This window comes from Halichoeres trimaculatus, unplaced genomic scaffold (assembly GCF_033239565.1).
Source record: "Halichoeres trimaculatus isolate MK-OKI-2021-1 unplaced genomic scaffold, fHalTri1.1 fHalTri1_scaffold_2, whole genome shotgun sequence".
Taxonomy (NCBI): domain Eukaryota; kingdom Metazoa; phylum Chordata; class Actinopteri; order Labriformes; family Labridae; genus Halichoeres; species Halichoeres trimaculatus.
Window position 1 is genome coordinate 1,102,093 of NW_027437180.1, and position 21,922 is coordinate 1,124,014.

The 21,922-nt window shown below is 41.8% G+C and overlaps 1 protein-coding gene and 1 long non-coding RNA gene across 3 annotated transcripts in view; one reads left to right on the forward strand and one right to left on the reverse strand.

Moving 5' to 3' along the window:
• LOC141803562 (uncharacterized) overlaps positions 1-21,922 on the reverse strand; it is a 78,416-nt gene that overhangs the window by 48,379 nt on the left and 8,115 nt on the right. The window contains exons 2-3 of one of the 2 annotated variants that reach the window (XR_012599575.1): positions 3,293-3,423; positions 2,071-3,065 (exon numbers count right to left, since the gene is read on the reverse strand). Coding sequence is in view for 1 of the 2 variants with exons in the window: in XM_074687687.1 (XP_074543788.1) it covers positions 2,886-3,065; positions 3,293-3,423 (311 nt within the window). In the remaining variant the exon portion in view is untranslated. The remainder of the gene's footprint in view (positions 1-2,070; positions 3,066-3,292; positions 3,424-21,922) is intronic. The other variant, XM_074687687.1, reaches the window with a different exon arrangement.
• Positions 4,351-6,149, forward strand: LOC141803304 (uncharacterized). The gene is made up of 3 exons (XR_012599552.1): positions 4,351-4,382; positions 5,844-5,929; positions 6,017-6,149. It is a non-coding gene; the product is annotated as an uncharacterized LOC141803304 (long non-coding RNA).

Below are 21,922 nucleotides of genomic sequence, written 5' to 3' on the forward strand. Positions count from 1 at the left end.
CTGGTGCGCACATCTGGTGCAGAGTAAGAATATTTTTTTCTGCACATTTATTAGTGAATGAGGCCCAATGTCTCTAAAACACAGAACTCTAACATCCGTCTGCACCCCCCCAGATCTCTCTCCCCAACAATTTCTCCTCAGATGTCTGTCTAACATGGGTCTAGTTCTACTCCAGGTATCTGTCTGTTGAAGGAAGTTTGTTCTTACCTCTGTAACTTCCTAAATACTGCACAGGTTTGTACTTAGAGTGATTTGGTGTTGTATTACCAAATAATATGGGCTCTAATTTCGTAGACCAGGTGCAGGCGCAGGCGCACCTGCCCTGCGCCGGCCTTCGCCGTGCCCACAGGGCGTGACCGGCGCACTTTGCAAGTTTCTTGCAGTGCCAAGAGAGGCGCAGTACAGGCGCAGTTCAGTCGCAGAGCTGCGCGTCCACGCCTCCCTCCGCGCAAATGGCAGAGAGGGAGGAGAAAAGCCGCAAGTGGGTTTAACACAGCCGAGCGCTGTTTTCACCAATCAAATGAGCGCCTCTCCTCGCCTTTAAATGCCCTGCGACTGAGGCGCAGCGTCTGATTGGTCTGACTGATCTTCAGCACCGCGGAGAGAGGTAGCGGAGACGGTCGCTGTGCCTGCAGCAGGTCAATGGACAGCGGGGCACATCGGAGGACAAGACGCGCATCACTGTGTGGGCCAGCTCCCGGGACAGATTTAATCTGTTCCTTTGTCTTTATCAGGAGTAAAAAATAAAGACACTGTTAAACAGCTGGCTTATCCATTCAGAATACTTTTGATCCACCTGCACTCCTGGTTTGTCATCGCCAAGCAGAACCTTTGGTGATATACTGTATACTCTCCTGGTGTCTCCGCCTCATCCTCCTTACAATAATGTACTCCATCTTTTTAGATCACGTTAAAAATAAAGACTAAAACAGAGAAATATGGGAAATCACAGGGAAATCCTGAGTGACATACATTTATTTCGTCTCTTTTTTCTTTTTTTCTTCGTCTTTTCTCTCCCTCTTGTCTTTAAATTAAATGAAATGAGAGAATCAGATATTTACTCTGTATCAGATGTTAAGGCTGTTTATTGTTTAATTGTAAGATGTGCATCAAACTTCCAGCTGCCGTCAGGTTAACTTTCCATTATGACAAACGGCTTTAATCTGACATCAGATGTGACGGGACAGTTAATATAGATACATATGTATATGCTGGTTCAGACAGTTACATTAAATAGTGATTACTGTGATGGTTTATTTATTTAAAATGTGCCTGACACTCTGGAAACCTGCCTCCGAGGCTTTGATGACATGTGCGCACATGTGCGCCTGTAACCAAATTACAGCTGCGTGGGGTGCGCTCCGCTTTGCGCCGAGGATAGACCAGGTTGGAGCTGGCGAGCTTTCAGCGCACTTTTTTGGCACGAAATTGTCACTGCGCCAACATGAATCTGCTGACACCTCCCCCTGGTGCGCCATCAACTCCCCCTGGCGCGCTGTCACACCCAGACGGTCAACCAAATTGTCAAATTGGCAGCGCACGGCGGTGCGCCGCACGAAATTAGCACTGCGCAGGCTGCGCCAGGCTTGCGCCCCCTGCGCTGCGCCACGAAATTAGAGCCCTATAACTTAATAATATAAAGTGTTCAGTGTTCTTTGATTTCCGCAGACAAACTGCAAAACTTGTGACTTTTTTTTGGAAGTGTCTTATATCTGTAGTTTTTCCAACAGATGGTTGAAATATGAGCACGTTTATCACATCATTTAGGTCTATGAGGGAACCAATCTGCCTTCAGTAATCACTGAAGTAGATATTGTCTTGTTACTCTGTTCCTCATGTCTGATGATGTTCGTCTGTGCTGTGTTAGTTTTGGATAGTTTGTGAACACTATCATGTCTCCTGATGAGTTTTTAAAACTTCTGAATGTATAATAACCTCCTTTTTAATGCTGTTAAATTTTGTACTTTTGAAGTTAGTAAACAGCCGCTCCCCTATCCTCAGTCTGGTGTTTGTTAATAAAACAGGCTGAAAATAGACATCATTTGGTTTGATTCCTCTGATTTCTTCCACCTGCTCTTCCTCATCTGACAGCCTATGTAATTAACAGGAAAACACAGCTCCTCCTCCTCCTCCTTTTCCTCCCCAACCCCTGGCGTGACGTGTGCAGCTCAGTGCTGGATCTTCTGGTGCCTCTTCAGATTGCTGGGGTGGGAGAAACGTCGACTGCAGACGGAGCAGCTGAAGGGTCTTTCCCCTGTGTGAACATTGTGATGGATGTCCAGCTGGCTCTGACACACAAAGCTCTTCCCACATAGAGAACACGTGTATGGTTTCTCCCGGGTGTGGCGTGCTGCATGTTTCTGAAGGTCTGACTCCAGGAAGAAGCGCTTTGAGCAGCGAGTGCAACCATATGGACGCTCCATGGTGGCAGCATGGTAAAAGGCAAGCTGTGGGCCACTGTGGGCGGGTCTATGGAGACCTGCTGGGCAACGCAGAGACACAACAAAGGAGTTGGTGCTGGAAGTGGAGCCAACGCTGGAGACAGAGACTCCTCTGTACGATCCAGTAGGAGGATCTGAGTATGTCACCTGCCCAGCATGCTGCACCATGGGGGATGTAGCCTGCTGATGTCTGTCTCTCTGTCTCTCTGTCTGCTCTGAACCTCCCCCCTTTCTGTCTGATGCCCCCCCTCCATCAATGACTATCACCTCTAGCAGGGACTCCTTTTCTCTCCTGTCATCTGGGACATAGTCACAGGAAACTGTCATCTCTGCCCCTACTGCTCTGACATCACTTCCTGTAAGCGGGGAGCAGAGGGTGGGGTCAGAGCTCTGAGTCTCAGGTGTCTTGCTGACAACATAGGTGACGATGTCAGATCCACTGACCTCCGTTTCACCAAGCCGTCTGCTGTCCTCCTCCGAGGTGGTGGGCTGCGATGCAAGAGGCTGGGCATCTCCTTTGCTGATGCCTGGGTCTGATAATGTCCCCTGGTGGGTGGGCGTGGTCCCTGTAGCTTCTTCAACCTTCACTATGAGCAGCTCCCCCTCCTCCTCAGGCTCTGAAGACTGAGACAGACAGAGACATCTTGAAAACACAGAAGGACAAACCTGCAACTCTAATTCCACCCTGACTGATTGAGAGAACATGAAGGGTTCAGGGAGTTACTAATGATATTCACAATTTCAGATGTTGGGACTCTCTGAAACACACTGAATAACACTCTCATATTGGCCATCATCATGAATATCTTCAATAACTCTCTCAATAACTCCTTGCACCCGGCTGTAATCACCTCAGTTTTGGTGGTGGTGACAACCTCTTGATCTGGGTCCTGGTCCAGGATTATAGGGGTGGTCTTCTGCATGGACTGCTGGGCTCCTGGAACCCGGTTCAGGAACCTGGTCCTGCCTAGCACAGAGGGCCCTGTTGGGACAATGAAGGGAAACACTCAGATGAAAGCTTCTGTCTGATTTGCTCGTGGCTGCCTTCACTGAACCAAAGTTTGGTCGATGATTTTAACAGACTGCTCATCTGACACTCAGATTTTTGCAAACAAATCATGACATCTCTGAAAAACTTAACAACCAAACAATAAGCTGAATGTAAGAACATCTAGAAAGCGCTGTAAGACTCTGCAAACAGCTTTTCAGACTCATCATCTTATTTTGTCTATAAGTTAACATTTTACATTTGGTTTAATTCAAACCCAAAAAACAGACATCTTTATTAGTTTAATTTGATAACAGGCGTTATCAGAGACCTCTTTCAATATTCATACAACTCCTTATATCTCTCTCCTTCTCTTCTTAATGTGACTCCTCCATTGACTTATGAAACTCTATGGCTGTGTCCAAAATCACTCCTTATTCCCTATATGAGCATCATATCACTACACCATTTTGTAGTGCTGTCCGAAATCTGAGTGAGCATGTTCATTCACTATAAAGTCCACTCAACGTATCCCACAATGCATTTTGAAAAGTAGTGTACGGTATTAGCGATGCTCACTATATGAGCAATAAATACCATCATGCATTGCGGTTCAAACCAAGGAAAATGGCAGACTGTCAGGAGAGCAGATGTTCACGTCCAGATCAACAGGAGCTGACTTATAAATGTAAGTACTTTTAAGAAAATTGACAGTTGTTTCACTTTTGATGTTCGCTTTTTTTATACTGGAGGTATAATGTTATTAAATTATACTTCTCTAGTGAACTATACTTATTAATGAATTTGATATACCTTGTAGCCTATTGTTCATATATCTGTATGCTTTTGTTTTATCATTTTGAAGGACTGTGCTGAGAGACATGAATTTGGCTGACCAGGTCACCCCTGCCAGGGCAGCCAAAAAGAGGGAAAACTTAAAAAAGACATTTAAGGTTTGTATTTTGTTTTTCATTGAACTGTAGGCCTGTATAATTACAGTTTAGATTGAGAATGGCATTTCATATTCTCCCAGTGGCACTGAGTCAGGGGGAGGCCACTGCTGCGACTTGTAACTGGTTATCCCTCATGGACGAGGCGATAGGTGGGAGGCCATCAATAAGGCCTCCATGCCTCATTGCCTCAGCATGTGGAGACACTTCCATGTTGCAGCCAGAATCCCCTGAGTCAGTCCTGTCAGTCTCCGAGAAAGAGCCAGGGAGGGCAGCAGATGAGGAGGGAGAGCAAGGCAGGGCAGCAGAGGAGGCTTGGGCCTACGCCTAAGAGGAAGAGGTGCAGTGACCACATCCTTGAGTTTTTGGAGAGAGCAGAGGAGAGGGCGAGGAGGGAGGAAGCCAGGGAGGAAAGGCTTTTAAACATTTTAGAAAGAATAGTAGAATAGTTATAATAAATTTGAAACCCACACAAAAGAATGGTTTATGAACCAGTTTTACAATCAACATCACAACATTAAAACTTGAAAGAACTGATTTTAAGATAACTGATACAACATCTACATGGCTTATTTTTAAGAAAGAAGGAAGAAGACTTCATAAACAACTCATAGCAACCAATACCTAGATATTCACAACTATTTACAACTATTAGAACTTATATAAATATTGAACAATTTACATGAATCTAAGTCTTAACACAACTATTTCTGCATTTTTTTTTAAATAAAGTTGTAGTCGTCCAAAGGATTTTCAATGGGAGATGAAAGGGCTGCAGCCACGCCCATGTGCAACTGCTCCCCACACTGCAAGTCAGGCTGAAGCTGGTCTTCACCATCATCCTGCCTCTGGGCCTCTTGAATTGGCCCCATTATGTCACCATCTTGGAGGCAAAAATTGTGGAGGATGGCACAACAAGCCACCACCTCATCAGAAAACACAGGGCTCACTTCCGCGGCCTTGAAAAAGATAGCGCGCCATCTTAACGGGCCTTTGAATGATGCCTGTTAAATCGAGCTGCCACTGCACCTCTCACAGGCTCCCTGAAAGGTGTAATGAAGGTGATTGGCTGTGACACACAGGGATATCCCCCGTCACCCAAAATACAATAGCCTTCAGGTTGGTATAGGCTTTGAACATACAGTGGGCTATTTTTTAAAACCCTCAGGTCATGTGCTGACCCTTTGTACCCAACAAAAATGTCCAAAAATTGACACTGGGGGCCACACACAGCCTGCATCTGAACTGAATAAAACAACTTCCTGTTCAGATAGTACGCCTGGGCAATACAACAACTATATCAATTAATTTGAATTTTTCCTTGTGGATGATTCATAAAACGAAAAATTCAAATTTTTCTGGTCCATATCAACAGCCAAGAGGTTAATATAAACTAGACCTCTCTTCAGTGAACGTTTCAATCCCTTTTCAACAATACAATGTTTTCTATCGTTCACATTTCAGGAGTTTGATCAAGATCTCTGACTGAAACATTTACAAAGCCAGGACCCTCTTCGGTTCACCTGCAGATTGTCAATGATGTGATTGACGTGAGTAAAACCTGCTGCTCTTCGAAGTTAATACTCTGATCGTTTTGGGATTTAGATAGTGAAAAAATTTACTTTTTTTTTTCTCAGAACATCCCCACTCTACTGAAGAAAATCCCCTCTTATGGTGATTTGGACGGATCATGATTTGTGAAAGTAGACTGCGGGGAGAGAGATGGGACAACGATGGGCGATCGAACAGAGCGGCGCGCTGAGCTGAGACAAAGTGTGTTATTTTTATCTTTTAAAAGTAGAATATAACTGAACAGTGCTGTAGTGCACTGAAACAGTACTGTACATGCTTTTCCTAGCAGTATTTTCAAATTCAAATTGTACAAAATGGTGCAGCTTTCAATGTGAATTTAAATAAGTCTGCCTCCTTTGAAACTACAAAGTAAATTTATTGAAACAGTAGAAGAGCAGAAAAGTCAATTCCAGGAGTCAAATAGAGGTTACTTTTATTAAGTTTTGACAAAATTAAAACACAACTAGTTTTGAGTTTTCTCTGTCATTTGTACTTATTGTACTTATTATTTTCTTTAAAAGAGAAAAAAATCGTCAAAAAATCGTAAATAAATTTTTTGTTAAAAAAAAAAAAGAAAAAAAAAAGAAAAGAAATTTTATTTTCAGGCCATATCGCCCAGCCCTATCAGATAGCACTACACATTTTCATGGGGCGCCTTGATTCTTAGATGACAGCCATCAATGCTGCCAACAACACGGCTGAAGACCACAGATCCTGACAGATTTTCAAAGCCTGCACCAGTTTTTCAAGTTCATCTTGGGGTGGCAAGTAGATGACCCTGTTCTTTAAGGAGATGACTTTCTTTGAAACCCTGTGTACAATTGCACAAATGCACAGTTGAGCAGGGAATGCCATAGGCCCGGGTAACCACACCAAAACAAGAAAACAAGAACCTCCAGATCAAATTCCCAGCCCTGGTCAGATGGTGCGTGCAGGATCCCAATGAGGTGGAGTATGGTGGGTCTGGAGAGGTGGAAGTCACTTTGGCCATTAAAATACATAGCCAGGACTGGAATATGGGAGTTCACTTGGCAGTGCTGAGTTTGACGTCTAAACGGTAAATAAAGATATTAATTCTAACAATATGATGTTCTGAAATTTTACGTGATGAAAAGGTATGTAAAAATTGCACAGTAGGTTAATGTGGCTACAATACTGTAAGATGTCTAAGTTTTCCCAGCAGGGGATGTAGTCTGACGTTATGACATTACAGACTTATTTCACAAATCTAATACATCTAATATAAACGCAAAGGATTAATATCATCTTTGAACTTACAGATTGACAACATTTTGAGTCTTCACTGTCTTTGTCTTTTAAGTGTGATTCTTCGTCTGATAAAAATTAATTGAAAGAGGGTCAAGAGAAGGACTGGAACTGTATTTTCAAGCGTCATCATTTTGAGGTCAAAATGTAGCTTTATAAAGGTATTGAAAATGTAGACTGTTTTACAGGAAGAATTTGGAAAACAGAGCACCAGGAAAGATGGGAAGATACATGGGCACAAGGCACTCAAAAAAAGTTGTGGCGTGAATATATTGTATGCATTTATTTATTGAAAATAACGTGTGATTTAATCATCTATCATTTTTGTTCATAGCAGCAAAACTATGGTAAGTAAAACATTACTTATAACTGCTGTTTTAAAGCCTTTTTTTAGAATATTTAAATCGCCAGCCGTCCATAAGCGTCATCTTATTTGAGTGTCAGAGGTTAAGTCACTGTCAGTGGCCGGTGGGCGTGTGAGTGATTAGTGTCCAAAATATCATTTTAATTTAGCAGAGTGAGTGGACTATATAGTCCACTACATCTGATTCACTTAATAGTGAGTAGGAAATAGGGAGGAGGGAATTAGTGAATGATTTCAGACCCAACGAATATTTCCACAACAGGGGAAAATAAGTATTGAAGTCAACTTTTTCTCATCATTTTTTTTTTCAAAGCTGCAATTCAAATGGAATTTCTACCAGACATTGGTATTAACTCAAATAATCCACACATGAAAAGAAATCATGACATTCAAGTCCATGAATAATGATTATGAGGAATTGAGTGCGATAACACAGGAAAAAAAGTATTGAACACACCATGGAAAGGCTGTATACTTTGGCAAGGAAATGCACCATACCACCTGAAATCTGTCAGTAATTATTAATTGAACTTTCAATTAGTGCAAATCAACATCAGCTGAGCTAAAGCAAATTGATGGTCCTATAAAAAAGGTTGTTTTTACACCAAGCAGTTAAACACGACACACCTCACGATGGGTAAAGGCAAAGAGCTCTCTGAAGTCATTCGCAACCTGATTGTTGCTCAGCATCAGTATGGAACTGGTTACAGACTAAAATCTAAGCACCTGAATATTCCAATCAGCATCGTTGGGGCCATTATTCGCAAGTGGAAGAAGCACCACCTTACCATCAACAGGCCACGCACAGGTGCTCCTTGCAAGATTTCTAACCAGGGAATCAGAAAGGTAGTCAGAAGAGTACTCAACAAGCCAAGGATCACCCTGAAAGTGCTCCAGTAAGACTTTGAGGCAGCACATACAATTGTTACAGAGAAAACAATAGGCAAGGCACTCCACCGCCATGGCCTCTATGGACGCTCAGCCCGCAAGACACCATTCCTCAAGAAAAGGCATGTTGTAGTTCAGTTAAAGTTTGGTAAAAAGCATCTTGACAAGCCTGTAGAAAACTGGGAGAATGTTTTCTGGTCCAAAAGACCAGAATTGAACTTTTCGGCTGTCGTACTACACACCATGTTTGGAGGAGAAATGGCGCTGCACATCACCCAAAAAACACTATACCAACAGTGAAGTTTCCAAGCATCATGGAATAGGGTTGTTTCTCATCTCATGGTATTGGCAAACTTCCAAAAGGCTTGGGCTTCCAAAAGATTCCTCCTTCTTGCAGCCTGTCTTCTTCTCCATCTGGCGGCATTATTAGTGTAAACCATTGACAAGTATGACATTTTCTGATTTGTACTGTATCCTCTATATTTCAACCACCTCAAATTTTCCCGCTTCTCCTCGTTCTTTATACTGTACTGTGCGCGTGATGTTTATTGTTGATGGGGTTTTTTTTTTTCTTAAGTGGCCGTGGTACGCCGTCACAAAAAATACACAAAAGAAATCCTCATCATCTCAACCACTGAAAGTTAATATAAAATGCTCTTTCTGGCAATATATTTGCAAATAAGTTACTTGTGGTTTGTTTATTTTGTACATTTTCCATAAAGTTTTTTGGGGAAAAAAAGTCGAACTGAAAACCAGCCTAGCATACTACAAAATTGACCCAACTGAACAGTCATACTACATTCCAGAGTAGTATGTAGTAGGCAGTGCCTACTACATACTACTTTCATAAGCAGTATGTAGTAGGCAAATTCGAAAACAGCCACAGACTATGCTCTGTGATCAATGAGCTGACAGAACACTCACACGCTATGACGCCACAAAGTGTGGCTCACCTCATCGGGGGAAGCGCTGTCACTCAGTGTTGTTTGGGAAGAATACACAACACAACACTGCAGCATGGATATCACTGGCATGGAGGCACAGCTCTTGGCTACGCCCCGAGTAAAAAGCTGAAAAGGCTTCAAAAGTACTGAGTCGAGAGGGAGTAGGAAAATCTCCTGGCTGCAAAAGGCACAGGATAGGAAAGCATGGTGCACTTTCTGCCGACGGACTTTTTCTGTAGCTCATGGTGGACTCTTTGATGTAAAACAGCATTCTTCTGGTGGTGGACACGCAAAGAACACAAGGGACAGCAAGACCAAGGTGTCACTGGATAGGTTCTTTGTCCACCAAGCATCGCCAGTGGTAGATATGGTGTGTCAAAAAGTATTTAAAATTAAAGGAAAGGTTCATACTTGAGTGTGCAACAATTTTTCACAAAAATATACACTCACTCACTTTTTTTGTTTGTTCAAGGTGACTTGATGTAGCCCATATCTACCACACTATGAAGCACAATCTAAGTTACAATTCAGCTGATTGTGCACTCAAGCTGGCTATTCATACAATGAATGACTCCAGCTTTGCAAAGAAGTTGTCTTGTGGGAGGAGAAAAGCTGAGGCAGTCGTAGTCTATGTCCTTGCACCAAAGGCAATAAAAGAGGTGATTAAAACTCGATAAGTGATGAAAATCGACTCCTATTCTCTGTCCAAACTGATGCTTCTAACAAGGACAACCGGAAGATGTTTCCCTTGGTCGTACAATATTTCACTCCAGAGGATGGGTTAGTCAACAAGTTGATAGATTTTGTGGAAAATCCAGGTGTGTGCAGATGGAATAGTCTGGGTTTCCGTTATCCAGGAATTACCGGACTTTGACCGGTAAAATCTGCAAATGTCCGACAAACATTATCACCACCGGTCAAAATGTCCGGTGAAAAATATTCCCTCCAAGCTCAATTTTTATTTGAATATTCCCTCCAAGCAAAATTTGAATTAAAAAGGGCAATTTCCACATCATTTTATTTAGAAAAACAACAACAATAAAACCCCAAATCTTATCTTTTATGAATAGGCCTGGTCTATGTGGAACAAAACTTTTTAAAAATTTTTTATTTTATTTTATTTTTTTCAAGCGGAACTAAACTTGTAGCATGGGTTTCGTTTGCTCCGACAAAGCGCGCAGTACAACAACAATAGCTAGCCTATAGCGGGAGAGAGATGTCGAAACAGGCGAAATTAAAAAGACTATTTTACCAAAAAAAAATACTTCAGAGAAGAAAGATGTTGGTGAGGCTGAAATCCCGGAGGCTGCAGCAGATGAAGTCTTGCCTCCTGCCGGGAAGAAAATGAAAAGTCGGTTGTTTCGGACCGAATGGATGGAAAAAAAATTCCTGGCTACGGTGCGAAGTAATGGAACCGAAAAAATGTTTTGTTCTCATTGTGAAAAGTCGGGCAAGAAAAATGGATTTACCAGAGGGTCAACAAATATGAGAAGCTCATCTCTTATTGAACACAGCCAGTGCAGTGATCACATCATCGCGGTCAGTTTATTTTCACAGCAAACAGCAATGAAAGGCCACTGTGAGAGGGCTACAGAAATACTAAGCAAGAAGTTGTACTCTCAGCTGAAAGTTGTATTCCATATGACCAAAAATAACATGGCATGTCACCAGTACAAGGGGCTGACTGAGCTACTTGGAGCAGTTAAGGCTCCAGATTTTGTCACACCTGAAGGCATTTACCGGCACAGCGACTCCGTTGATGACATGGAGAAGGCGCTAGAAAGTGTTGTGATGAAGCAGCTGGATGACAAGCTAAAAGGGAGTGACTTCATTGGAGTTATTGATGAGACAGTTAATATAACCGTGGACAAGAAACTGATTATTTACGTCAAATTCGAAGTCAAAGGGAGAGTTGAAACACTTTTGCTGGGAAACTATGACTTGCACTCCGGGACTGCACAGTGCATTTTTTACAAACTGGTTGAGGTGCTCTGCGAGAGCAATGTGGAGCTGTCCCGCGTCATCAGCCTTGGCTCGGATGGAGCTAGTGTAATGATGGGGAAACGTGCTAGAGTTGGTGCACTTCTGAGGAGAGAGAGTGCATTTTCCATTCAGGTGCACTGTATTGCACACCAAGTTGCACTGGCCGCACAAGATGCTGCAAAATCTGTTGGCCAGATAGGGACCTACAAGCGCACTGTTGCCTCTGTGTACTCCTTTTATAAGCATTCAGCCAGCAGGACCAATCGCCTCCGTCAACTGACTGCAACGCTCAGTGACGAAAACATGACAAGTCTGAAGCAACCATGCACTGTCCGCTGGTTATCGTTGCACAAGGCAGTGGACAGCATCAAAACTAACTGGCCTGCTCTAGTGATGGAGCTAAATGAAGAGGCTGTTGGAGGCAATGCCCAAGCCCAAGGTCTCCTGGGCCAAATCCAGCCATACAGCTTCATCGCGTTGACTCACGCAATGTCAGACGTGTTACCTGTGATGACCAAACTGAATTTGATTTTCCAGAAAGACGATGTTAATCTGGCCACAATCAGACCAACGGTTCAAGCATCAATTGCAGCACTAACTCAGTTAAGAGATGCGCCCGGGCCAGAAGAGGAGCTGTTTCAGGCGGAGTGCGAAGACAGCATGTATAGGGATGTCCAGGTGACACAGGCTGGTGACCGGTCCGTGCAGGCTTTCAAAAAAGCCAGAGCGCACTACATCCAGTGTTTAATTGATGCGTTACACGACCGATTCCCTGAGGATTCACTGGATCTACTTAACTGCTTTGATGTCCTTCTGAACCCCTCCTGCTACCCACAAGGAACGAGTGGTAAGTTAGAGCATATTGGATAACTTGTACCACGACATACAGCCTACTGTGTAATCATAATCAAAACAAAAGTAATATAATAGGCTATTCGTAGTATCTAATCTATAGTCTGCATGACAAAATAACACTGTACTAAAAATAAAGTTTATCTAGGTACTATGGGCCTGTTTGTTTTTCAAACATTGTTTATTGACGTTTCATTAAAAAAAACACTGATCAATTATCACTCCGTCTGTTCAGAGCTTCGGGAGTATGCTAAATCAGCCATCCAAACCATTATTGGTCACTTCGGCAAAGAAGTTACAAGTGAGGACGAGTCTCCTGCACCTACAGCTCCACTCATTGATAAGTGTGCAACGAGATGCCATCGCGGTGATGACAGCGCTCCGCGGCTATGGAGGCTTAAACTTCTCTACAGCCTGCGAAGTTCTCATCAGAGATTTCAGCGAAATCTACCCGGCATGGGCCAAACTGGCCAAGATAGCCTGTGTGATTCCCGTGTCCAGTGTGCCAGCAGAGAGAGGTTTCTCCCTGCAGAACCGGATCAAAACAGCACAGCGAAGTCGCCTGGGGGAGAACAAAGTCACAAGACTGATGCGCATTTCAAGTTGCGGGGAGACACTGCACACTTTTGATTTTGATGCAGCTGCTGGACACTTCAAACAAGCCAAAATGCGTAAAAAGTGAAGCATAAAATGTGTGGGGAAAGCCTGAAACATGTGAAGGTTTTTTTTCGTTTAGAGTTTTATTACCTATGCATTTCAAAAGAAAAGCGGACTTTTTTATTTCAAGTTGTCAGCACGTCGTGTTATTAAATGACCAGTCCAGCTGTTGTTTTGTTTGCAGATAGTGTTATCTGAGAAAAATACATTCTGTTTCTTTATGTTTATATTAAAGCAGCGCAAGCTTCTGCTGTGCAATATTTATTTTAGTTAATCAGTTGAGTCACTTGATGGCACTCATTTAATTTGATACAGCCCATGCTTTAAAATAAAGTTTTATAAATTGACATGCTTTGATATTATTCTTAAGTCTGCCCCTTAACGTAAACGTGAGGATCCATGTTAACTTAATGGCATGACCTTAAAAGCACCAAATTAGTTGCCTTAACGAAATTCGTTAGTAAATAATGTGAAGACTTGTCAAATATAACTTCCATGAGGCTATTCACTCATGCAGTGACAGATCACCCTATAGAGCCCAAATGTCATAGTCGCTGTCTAGGTGCGGATCCTAACTGTCATTATTCGGGAGCTGTCTGCGGTACTCCGCTGTTTGACTCCTCATTACCCATTGACGCACAGTGCAGGGTTTTATAATCTGTTTTTGGAATCAGTTCACTCAGGTTTGTTACACAACTTTACTTTGAAGATAGAACAACTTTTTTTTTTTTTTTTAAATCGCTTTGTCACGTATAGTGACAAAGATTACATCGATCGAAAATACACCCCCACTCAATAACAGGAATAGATTTTTTTACAGGCTTGCTTTGCAGGTGAGTAGACTTTATATATATGTCCTGATCTTTGGGCATGTCTTTGAATAAAGTCCCCCACCACTCTATTGAAATTTGGTCCACACGAAATTTGACAGGAGAGGGTGGGGCCCTTTGAAAAGTACCCCCCCGGACCGGGAAATCTATCGCATGTCCGGTAAATTGAAAACCTGCCGGTCACGTTGTCCGGTGCCATTTTTTTTATAGCGGAAACCCTGGGAATATTCCAAACAATTCAAAGCGCTCTTGGAAATCTGTGCCTAACATTTGATCATGTTTCTGCTTTCAGTGCTGACAATGCGAATGTTAACTATGGCATCCATAACTCAGTTTTCACAAAACTACAAGAGGCCAACAGTGACATTCTTTGTGGCAACTGCCATGCACATATTGTGCATAACGCTGTAAAAAAAGCTCTGAAGAAGCTCTCAGTGGATGTGGAAACTGTTGTTTTGAAGATCTACAGTTTCTTCTCCATCTCTGCTAAAAGAACAGTCTTTAAAGGAGTTGTGTGAGTTGTGTAATGTGGAATTTCATGAAATCCTGCGCCATGTATAAACAAGATGGCTCTCACTCAACCCCACCATCACCCGCTTGATGCAGAATTGGGGTCTGCTGAGGTCATACTTCATCAGCATTGGTGAGGAATGTCCAAGGCATCTTAAAAAACTGTTCAGGTTGACAGGAGATGCTGCTGGGTTTAAGGAAGAGGCAGGCATTGTGGAAGTTCATCCTCTCTTCTGCAATAATGTCATGTCCTTCTTTGAGAAACCGCTGGAGAAGAGTGGAACAAAATCAGTTGACCGCTACACCAGGTATCACCAAATGGCGGACCTCACTCCGGATCCAGCCCGACTGATACTTCTGTCCAGACCAGCGACCAAATAGTGATAAACCCACAAGAATAGATGACTTTCATATAGAATTTTGTACAACGTTCTCGGCTAGACACCAGGCGGGCGCTGCTACTCCAGTTAATACGACAATAGCGTCATTCAGTTGAGTCAACTATATAGTTTCTTTACCCTTCGTAGCCATTTCACAGGAGCGGAGAGGAAGACACACTGATGACAGCATGGCATGCTCCAAAAGAAGGAAGGTGGATGCAGGAAACCGTTGTTTTAAACGAGAATGGAAGAGAATGGAACAGGAATGTTCACTAAGGGTATCGTGGATTTTGGGGAAACATAAAAGAAAACTTCAGTGATGCGAGTGTTGTGAAGGAGTGCTGGCATGCTTTTGCTGAGACCTTATTTGAGGGAAAACAAAAGATGAGATGTGTGAAAAAATCAAACAAATCCCAATGTCAGCTTCAACAGCAACCATAAAATCGGAAATATTAGCAGATGATGTCCTGGCACAGCTTGACACAGCTGTTCAGAGTGCATCATGCATATCTTTAGCCACTGATGAGTCCACAGATGTTACTGACAATGCCCAACTTTTAGTGTTTGTGAGATTTGTTCACAAAGATAAGAAGGAACTCTGTGAGGACCTGCTGGGTGTAACACCACTTGAAACACACACAAGAGGAGAGGACGTATGCAACAATAAAAGAGCTGCTGAGAGAGAGAGGCATAGATATGAAGCAAGTTGTCTCTGTTAAAACAGATGGTGCTCCTGCCATGGTGGGAAAAGAGAGAGGTGCTGTTCCCTGAATGAGAGAGGACAACCCAGATCTTATTGCTTACCAATGTCTCATCCAGCAGACAGTTCTGTATGCCACTCTATCAGAACATTTTGCTGAAGCAATGAACACAGTGATGAAACTTATCAACTTCTTTAAACATCTTCATTCCTTCAGCATCGCTTCCTTAGAGAATTCCTGGAAGATGTTGAGGCAAATGCCAATGACCTGCTACTGCACAACAATGTGAGATGGCTGAGTACAGGGAATGCACTGGGACGTTTCTGGTCTGTTCGAAAAGAAATAGTAGCTTTCTTAGAACAGGTCAAGAGTCAGAGAGCCACACAGTTTTCACTTTTTCTGCAAGATGAGCACAAGATGGATATGGTTGCCTTTTGGGTGACATTACATCACATCTTAATGAGCTCAATTTAAAGCTGCAAGGGCCAAACAATTCAGTTGCTGATTTGATGACGGCTGTTTGATCTTTACAAAGGAAGTAGGACATCTTCAAAGAGGATCTTAAAGAAGAGCGTGAACACTACCTATAACTGCAGGAATAGAACCAGGGGGAGAGAGATGTTTCTCCCCATGTTGACTTCATTAACATGCTTATTGAAAACTTCAGAAAAAGGTTTGACAGTTTCAGCCTTGGGCAGCAGCTTCTTCTGCTCATCGAGAATCCTTTCTTCATCAGAGAAGTCAGAGGATTTTCAAGGGAGGTGACACAAACATTCAAGTGGGCTCATATGCAGGATCTCCTCAGCTTGAGCTCATTGATCTGCAGGGAAATGCTGCATTACGGGAGATTTTGAGGCAACTGACCCTGCCACTGTCTGGCTACAGACTATGCCTGAGAGTGTGTTCCCTGGAATAACCAAAGTAGCATTATATACCTTGACTATGTTTGGATTGACTTACAACTGTCAGTCAGCCTTTTCCACTATGAACATGATCAAAAGCAAGTGCCGTTCCAGGCTCACCAATGAACACCTACATATCTGCATGAGGATGGCACTGACTCCATTCCAACCAAGATTTTAAGTACTGGTGGGGCAGTCGCATGCCCATTTCTTTTACTGAGAAAAGTTTAAGAATGAAACAGAGAAGAAAAAAGACGAAGTTACAAATGAGCAATCCCCCCCGGTATTTGATTTCACTATGTGACAACGACAATAAAAAAAATAATACGACGCGTCGACTATTAAAATTTGCGTCTTTAAATTTTTATTGTCGACATAGTCGATTTTGTTGAATGATCGTTGCGGCCCTAACAGGGACGAATCCAGACTTTCAGAATGGGATGTAACAAAGGCGGCAGTGACATAGGGGTGGTCATTATTACAAGTTATCACCATTTATTCATTTATTTGTTTTGTTTATTTCATTCATTTATAAATAAAAATTGATGCAAAGAAAAAATAAAAGATCCCCTTAACTGAATTAAAAGGAGCAGAGAGAAGAAAAACTCTTATTGTATCTGCCCCTTCTCTCACAGGATATAAATCAAACAATCACATAACAATAATTAGGGATGCACGATAACTATCGGACGGATAGTTATCGTGCCGATAACGGGAAATTATGACGTCATTCCTATCGGTGCGATATTACGGCTGCTAGCCCCGATAACATGTGTATCTTTGTCCCACTCTCACTGTAAGACATGAACGGCCTGCAGTGAGTGATGCGTTCAAGAGGCGTTGGCAAAAAAAGAAATTACAACGCTTCCTGACTGAGAAATTTAAGAGTTCCCCCTCATGTCGGAAAAGACTCCTTAACTTGGTCATAATGTTGTAGTTACAGACTTGAATTGGCATCCACAGTATTTTTTCACGTTACACAAAAAAAATGCAAATATAAATTTAAAAAGGCCGAAAGTAGGACTAGCAAACGCGGGAGCCGTGATTTTCCGTCACACCCTAATTGCATCACAACACAGCACAGCATGTTGACGCTTCAAATAGAAAACATGGAGTCGACTGTGTCGGACTTCTTTATAGTTTCTGAAGAAAACAGTTAATCCAGGAAAGTTCAGTGAGGAGGAAAAGGGAGCAGCTTCAATACTTTAAACCTAATCAGTCAGCTGAAACGTAACCATCGCTTCGAAGGAGTTTTGAAAGCACGAGGACGACCGGGATGCTAAAGACGCTACTAACGTAAAGCCGACCGCAACGAATCCACTGGGACTTACACACTTTTGAAAAATCCAATAAATTTGCCAGACATGACCCAGGGGCTAAGGTAATTTAATTTTTAATTTGTTTTGAATACAGTGTCAGGTCAGAACATGTGCCATCTTTATAGGCACGAACAAAACACTGAATGAAAATCATCATCTCCAGCTCACACACTCTCACACTGAGTGAGATCTTAAACACACCTCCGCCCCTCCCTCCTGCTGCTCTCTGACTCTGACCCGCTCACGGCCGTCATGATGCTTTCATACTGACGGTCAAAAACACAAACATCTGCACTGAACACAGAACTAACAGCAGAGCTGTTACAGTATGAACGCCAGAGTCCGTACGTGTAGGTGGTGGAGGTGTGTTGTTATGATTAAGTGACATGTTTTTTAAAGGTAGTATAGTATAGTATAGTATAGTATACTATAGTAAAGTATATGGTATAAAGGTGTTTCCATTGCATATATTGTGATAAACTTCTCTGAAAAATCACCTCATGAGAGCATAAAAACTTTTTATCCAAATTTGAGAGGTTTTGTGAAATTTTGGTGTCTCTATGATTAATTTTTTATGACATTTAAGTTGCAAAAAAAATAAGTTAACCTCATTTACTGTAGTGAAAAGATATTCATTTGAATCAAACCAGAAGCCAGAATCCTTTAAGGTAGATAGATAGATAGACAGATAGATAGATAGTAGGGGTGTAAATCACCAGTTTCATGACGATACGATAGGATATCGATTCTTTGGACAACTATATGATATTTGCCGCTATCACAAAGTCTGTCATGATACGATACGATTCAGGGGCCTTTGATCGATTTAAGACGATATAATGTCCTCACTGAACACAATCAGCAACATTTCATATGAGGCAAGAAAGAAATACAAAACAATTTTGATAGTTTTATTACTGAAATGTGGAACGATGTGCTGACCTTTGGGTATAATAGTTTGTAGAGGATTGTAGCCATCTGTATGATCTAATCATGTTTTAAAATTAAAACTGGTTAAATTTAGGTAAGGTACTTTTAGCCCCTACAATTACCTTATGGGTCTTACTGTCATACTGTAATGTTTGATCATTATATCAAGTAATAATGCAACACTATATTTAAAAATTACTGATTACATAAACTTTGTTATTGACTTCCAACATTTGACCATTTTCTATCAAACCAAAAATGTGAAGCTTTGGTTTTAATTAGGGCTGTCATTTTAACGCATTAATTAGATTAATTAATTACACCGCAAATTAACGCGTCATAAAAATTAACGCAGATTAATCTGGATCCCAAACCTGCGAAGCGTTCAAAGACGCACTTATTTTCAAAAGTCTAGCATTTACAAACCGTTTGTCCTACATGAAAAAAGTGGTGTTCTCGTCAGATTTTCAAATTTTGACGGTCCCTGAATGTATCACATCTAGCAACATGCTTTGAACCGGGGGAAAGAGAGAGCGCTGTTAAAGGATAAGTTTGGTTTATACAGCTTTACAGTGTTTATACAATGAAATAGAACAAAATACTCACCCAGAAGGCTTATCTGATCCAAGCAGTGCTTCGGGAGATATTTAGAGCCAAATCATGCAGCGGACGTCCGTATAATGGGACCCATCGGGGCATAGACAGCGCCGCTCCTTAAACTGCGCAGTACTCTTTGGAGCACTGACTCCTTTCTTTGAGGGGCAAGCGTAAACAAAGTCTTCGTCAGTTCAGAGGTCAGTACAGCCGCACAGCGCTGTCTGGAGTGACACAGACTGCAGCAGAGGACTAACCCAGAGCGGACCATGATGGAATATTGGTGAAAAATACAAGTTTTTGGACGATTAATGCCGTTTTAAGGAGCGGCGCCGTCTATGCCCTGATGGATCCCATTATACGGACGTCCGCTGCACGATTTTGGATCTAAATATCTCCCGAAGCACTGCTTGGATCAGGAAAACCTTCTTGGTGAGTATTTTGTTCTACTTCATTCTATAAACAATGTAAAAGCTGTATAAACCCAACCTATCCTTTAAGGGGACTGCCGTCCACATCTCGTTTATTCACACGTCCTTTTGAAAATCTACAGAAAATCAACCGTTTGCTCTAGCTCAATCCTGAAAAAAAAAACAGGTAATTTTACACTCTCTACTGCATCAAACAAGCCCTGAATGATCAAAAAAGGTCTTGTATTCAAATCTAAAGAATTCTTTGAAAATTTCCTTCCATCTTCCTGGTGTCATGTTTCAGCTTGGGGCTGCTCTGCACCAATGAGCAACAGTTTGCGTGTTCAGAGCATGTTAAACTGAGAATACTTCACTTTTCTTTGATCCAAGACTTGAAAAAAGTGTTTTGTACATAGTTCCTCAAAGTTTTTAGCCTTTAGCCCTGGTTCTCCTGACCTCATAGAAGTATAGAAGTTCATATTGCAGTGAAAATTGAGTCCATATCGAGTAAAAATGTGAACAGAAGCTAAAAAACGTCCTAAAAATCAAATCTGCTTATCTTAGGTGCAGGACTGTGTAGATTTTGCAAAGATAGAACCATAACACTTTTTTAATTTGTTCCTTATGCCTCAGGGTACCTAAAAATGTGTTGTATATATCCCCACCTTATTTTTAAATGTCTTTTCATGTAATTTTAATGTCCTGGAATTCAAATTCTTTATTTTGGGACCTTAAGCAGATATGAGATTAAAATGCAATTAATTGGATTAATTAATTACTAATCCTGTAATTAATTAGATTAATTTTTTTAATCGCCTGACAGCACTAATTTTAATTAAACTCAAACATTTCTATTGTTCAAAATTAGAACTATCAACTTAACTTACTTAACATTGATAGTTTTTTTTTGTTTGTTTGTTTTTTTACTGTGATGCCTGATAACCACAGTTTGTATGTCAGTGTGATCAGACTTTGTTTCACTGTGTAATAGTCGATGTGGTTGAGGATTGACACTAAGCTCTCGCCGTTTTACTTATTAACTAAATGAAATTTCATGAATCAGTGGCTACAAAATCAAATTATGAGATAACTCTCTGCAGTCGTGTGATGATGCACTCCTGTCGTCTGTGCAGCATGCATCCTCTGCAGTCAGGTCGACCGTATCTTTCCCGGATACAGGAGAGCTATTTTATGATTGGCCGATATGTCGGCCTCCCTTTTAGCTCTGTGATGCTAACAGCGTCTTGCTACACATTCGCCTACAGCAGCGGTGTGACTCGGTGGGAGCTAAACAGTACATTTTACAGCAGGAGAAATATCATGCGTGGTGTCTCAGAGAGTGAAAAGGTTCAAATGTGTGTCTCATACGCTGAGTGTGTGAGGCTTGAGAGGAAACTTCACTTACACTTCTACTCGTGGTTGGACGGAGACGGACATGCGTGTCCGGTCGGGATTTCAAAATAAAGGCATACATTAAAGACCACGATGATGATCGATGTTTAGACTTTCTATCGATGTGATTGGATCATTGCTTCACCAATAGATGTATCGATATATATCGATGGATCATTACACCCCTTATAGATAGATAGATAGATAGATAGATAGATAGATAGATAGATAGATAGATAGATAGATAGATAGATAGATAGACAGGAACTTAATCAATCCCTCAGGAAGGTTACCCCAGGAAATTCAGATTCCAGCAGCAGTTGCACCAAAAAAATAGAACCAGCATACAAGTAGAAAAAAAATATATAGGATTAGGGTTGCACGATATACTGATACTTAGAAAGTATCGATACCCCCTGTTTTCAAGAAGTAAACAATACCACGTGTTTCGAGTATCGATACTCCAGGGCTATTTTTCGTCTGAATCAGAGACATTTTGACTCAGGCACCCTGTGAGTCTGCAGCCACCGAGCTGGGTCCTCTCTTCTCTCTGAAGTGGGCGGAGCTCTCTTTCCAAAGTGTGTGTGTTGTTGTGAAGTTAGACAGTGAGCCTGTATTAGCTTCACTTGTCGATGCATAGCCGTTTTCAGTCCAACGAAGTTGTTAACGAGCATCTTAATTATCCGATCTCGCGCTGACAAACTCACAGTTTGATTTCTTAAGTTGGATGCAAAAGTACAGACAGAGTTACAGACATGGGTTTAAGTTACAGCGCTACTTTGAACTGGCCGCTGCTTGTCCAAAAAGCCGGTGCACAGAGCAAAAGTTGTCATTACTCTGCTTACGAAGCCGACAGTCAGGGCAGCTTTGTAAGCTAATACACGTTTCAAAGCCCGTCTGTAAAGCTTACTATGACACACACACGGAGGAAACACTACAAACATGATGAAGCACCTCACAGTTCAGCATCCTCACCTCCTTAAAGAGCATGAGTGACAGATTCCAACGACCTTTTTTTTAGAGTATTCATGTTAAAAGGGTACTTTTCA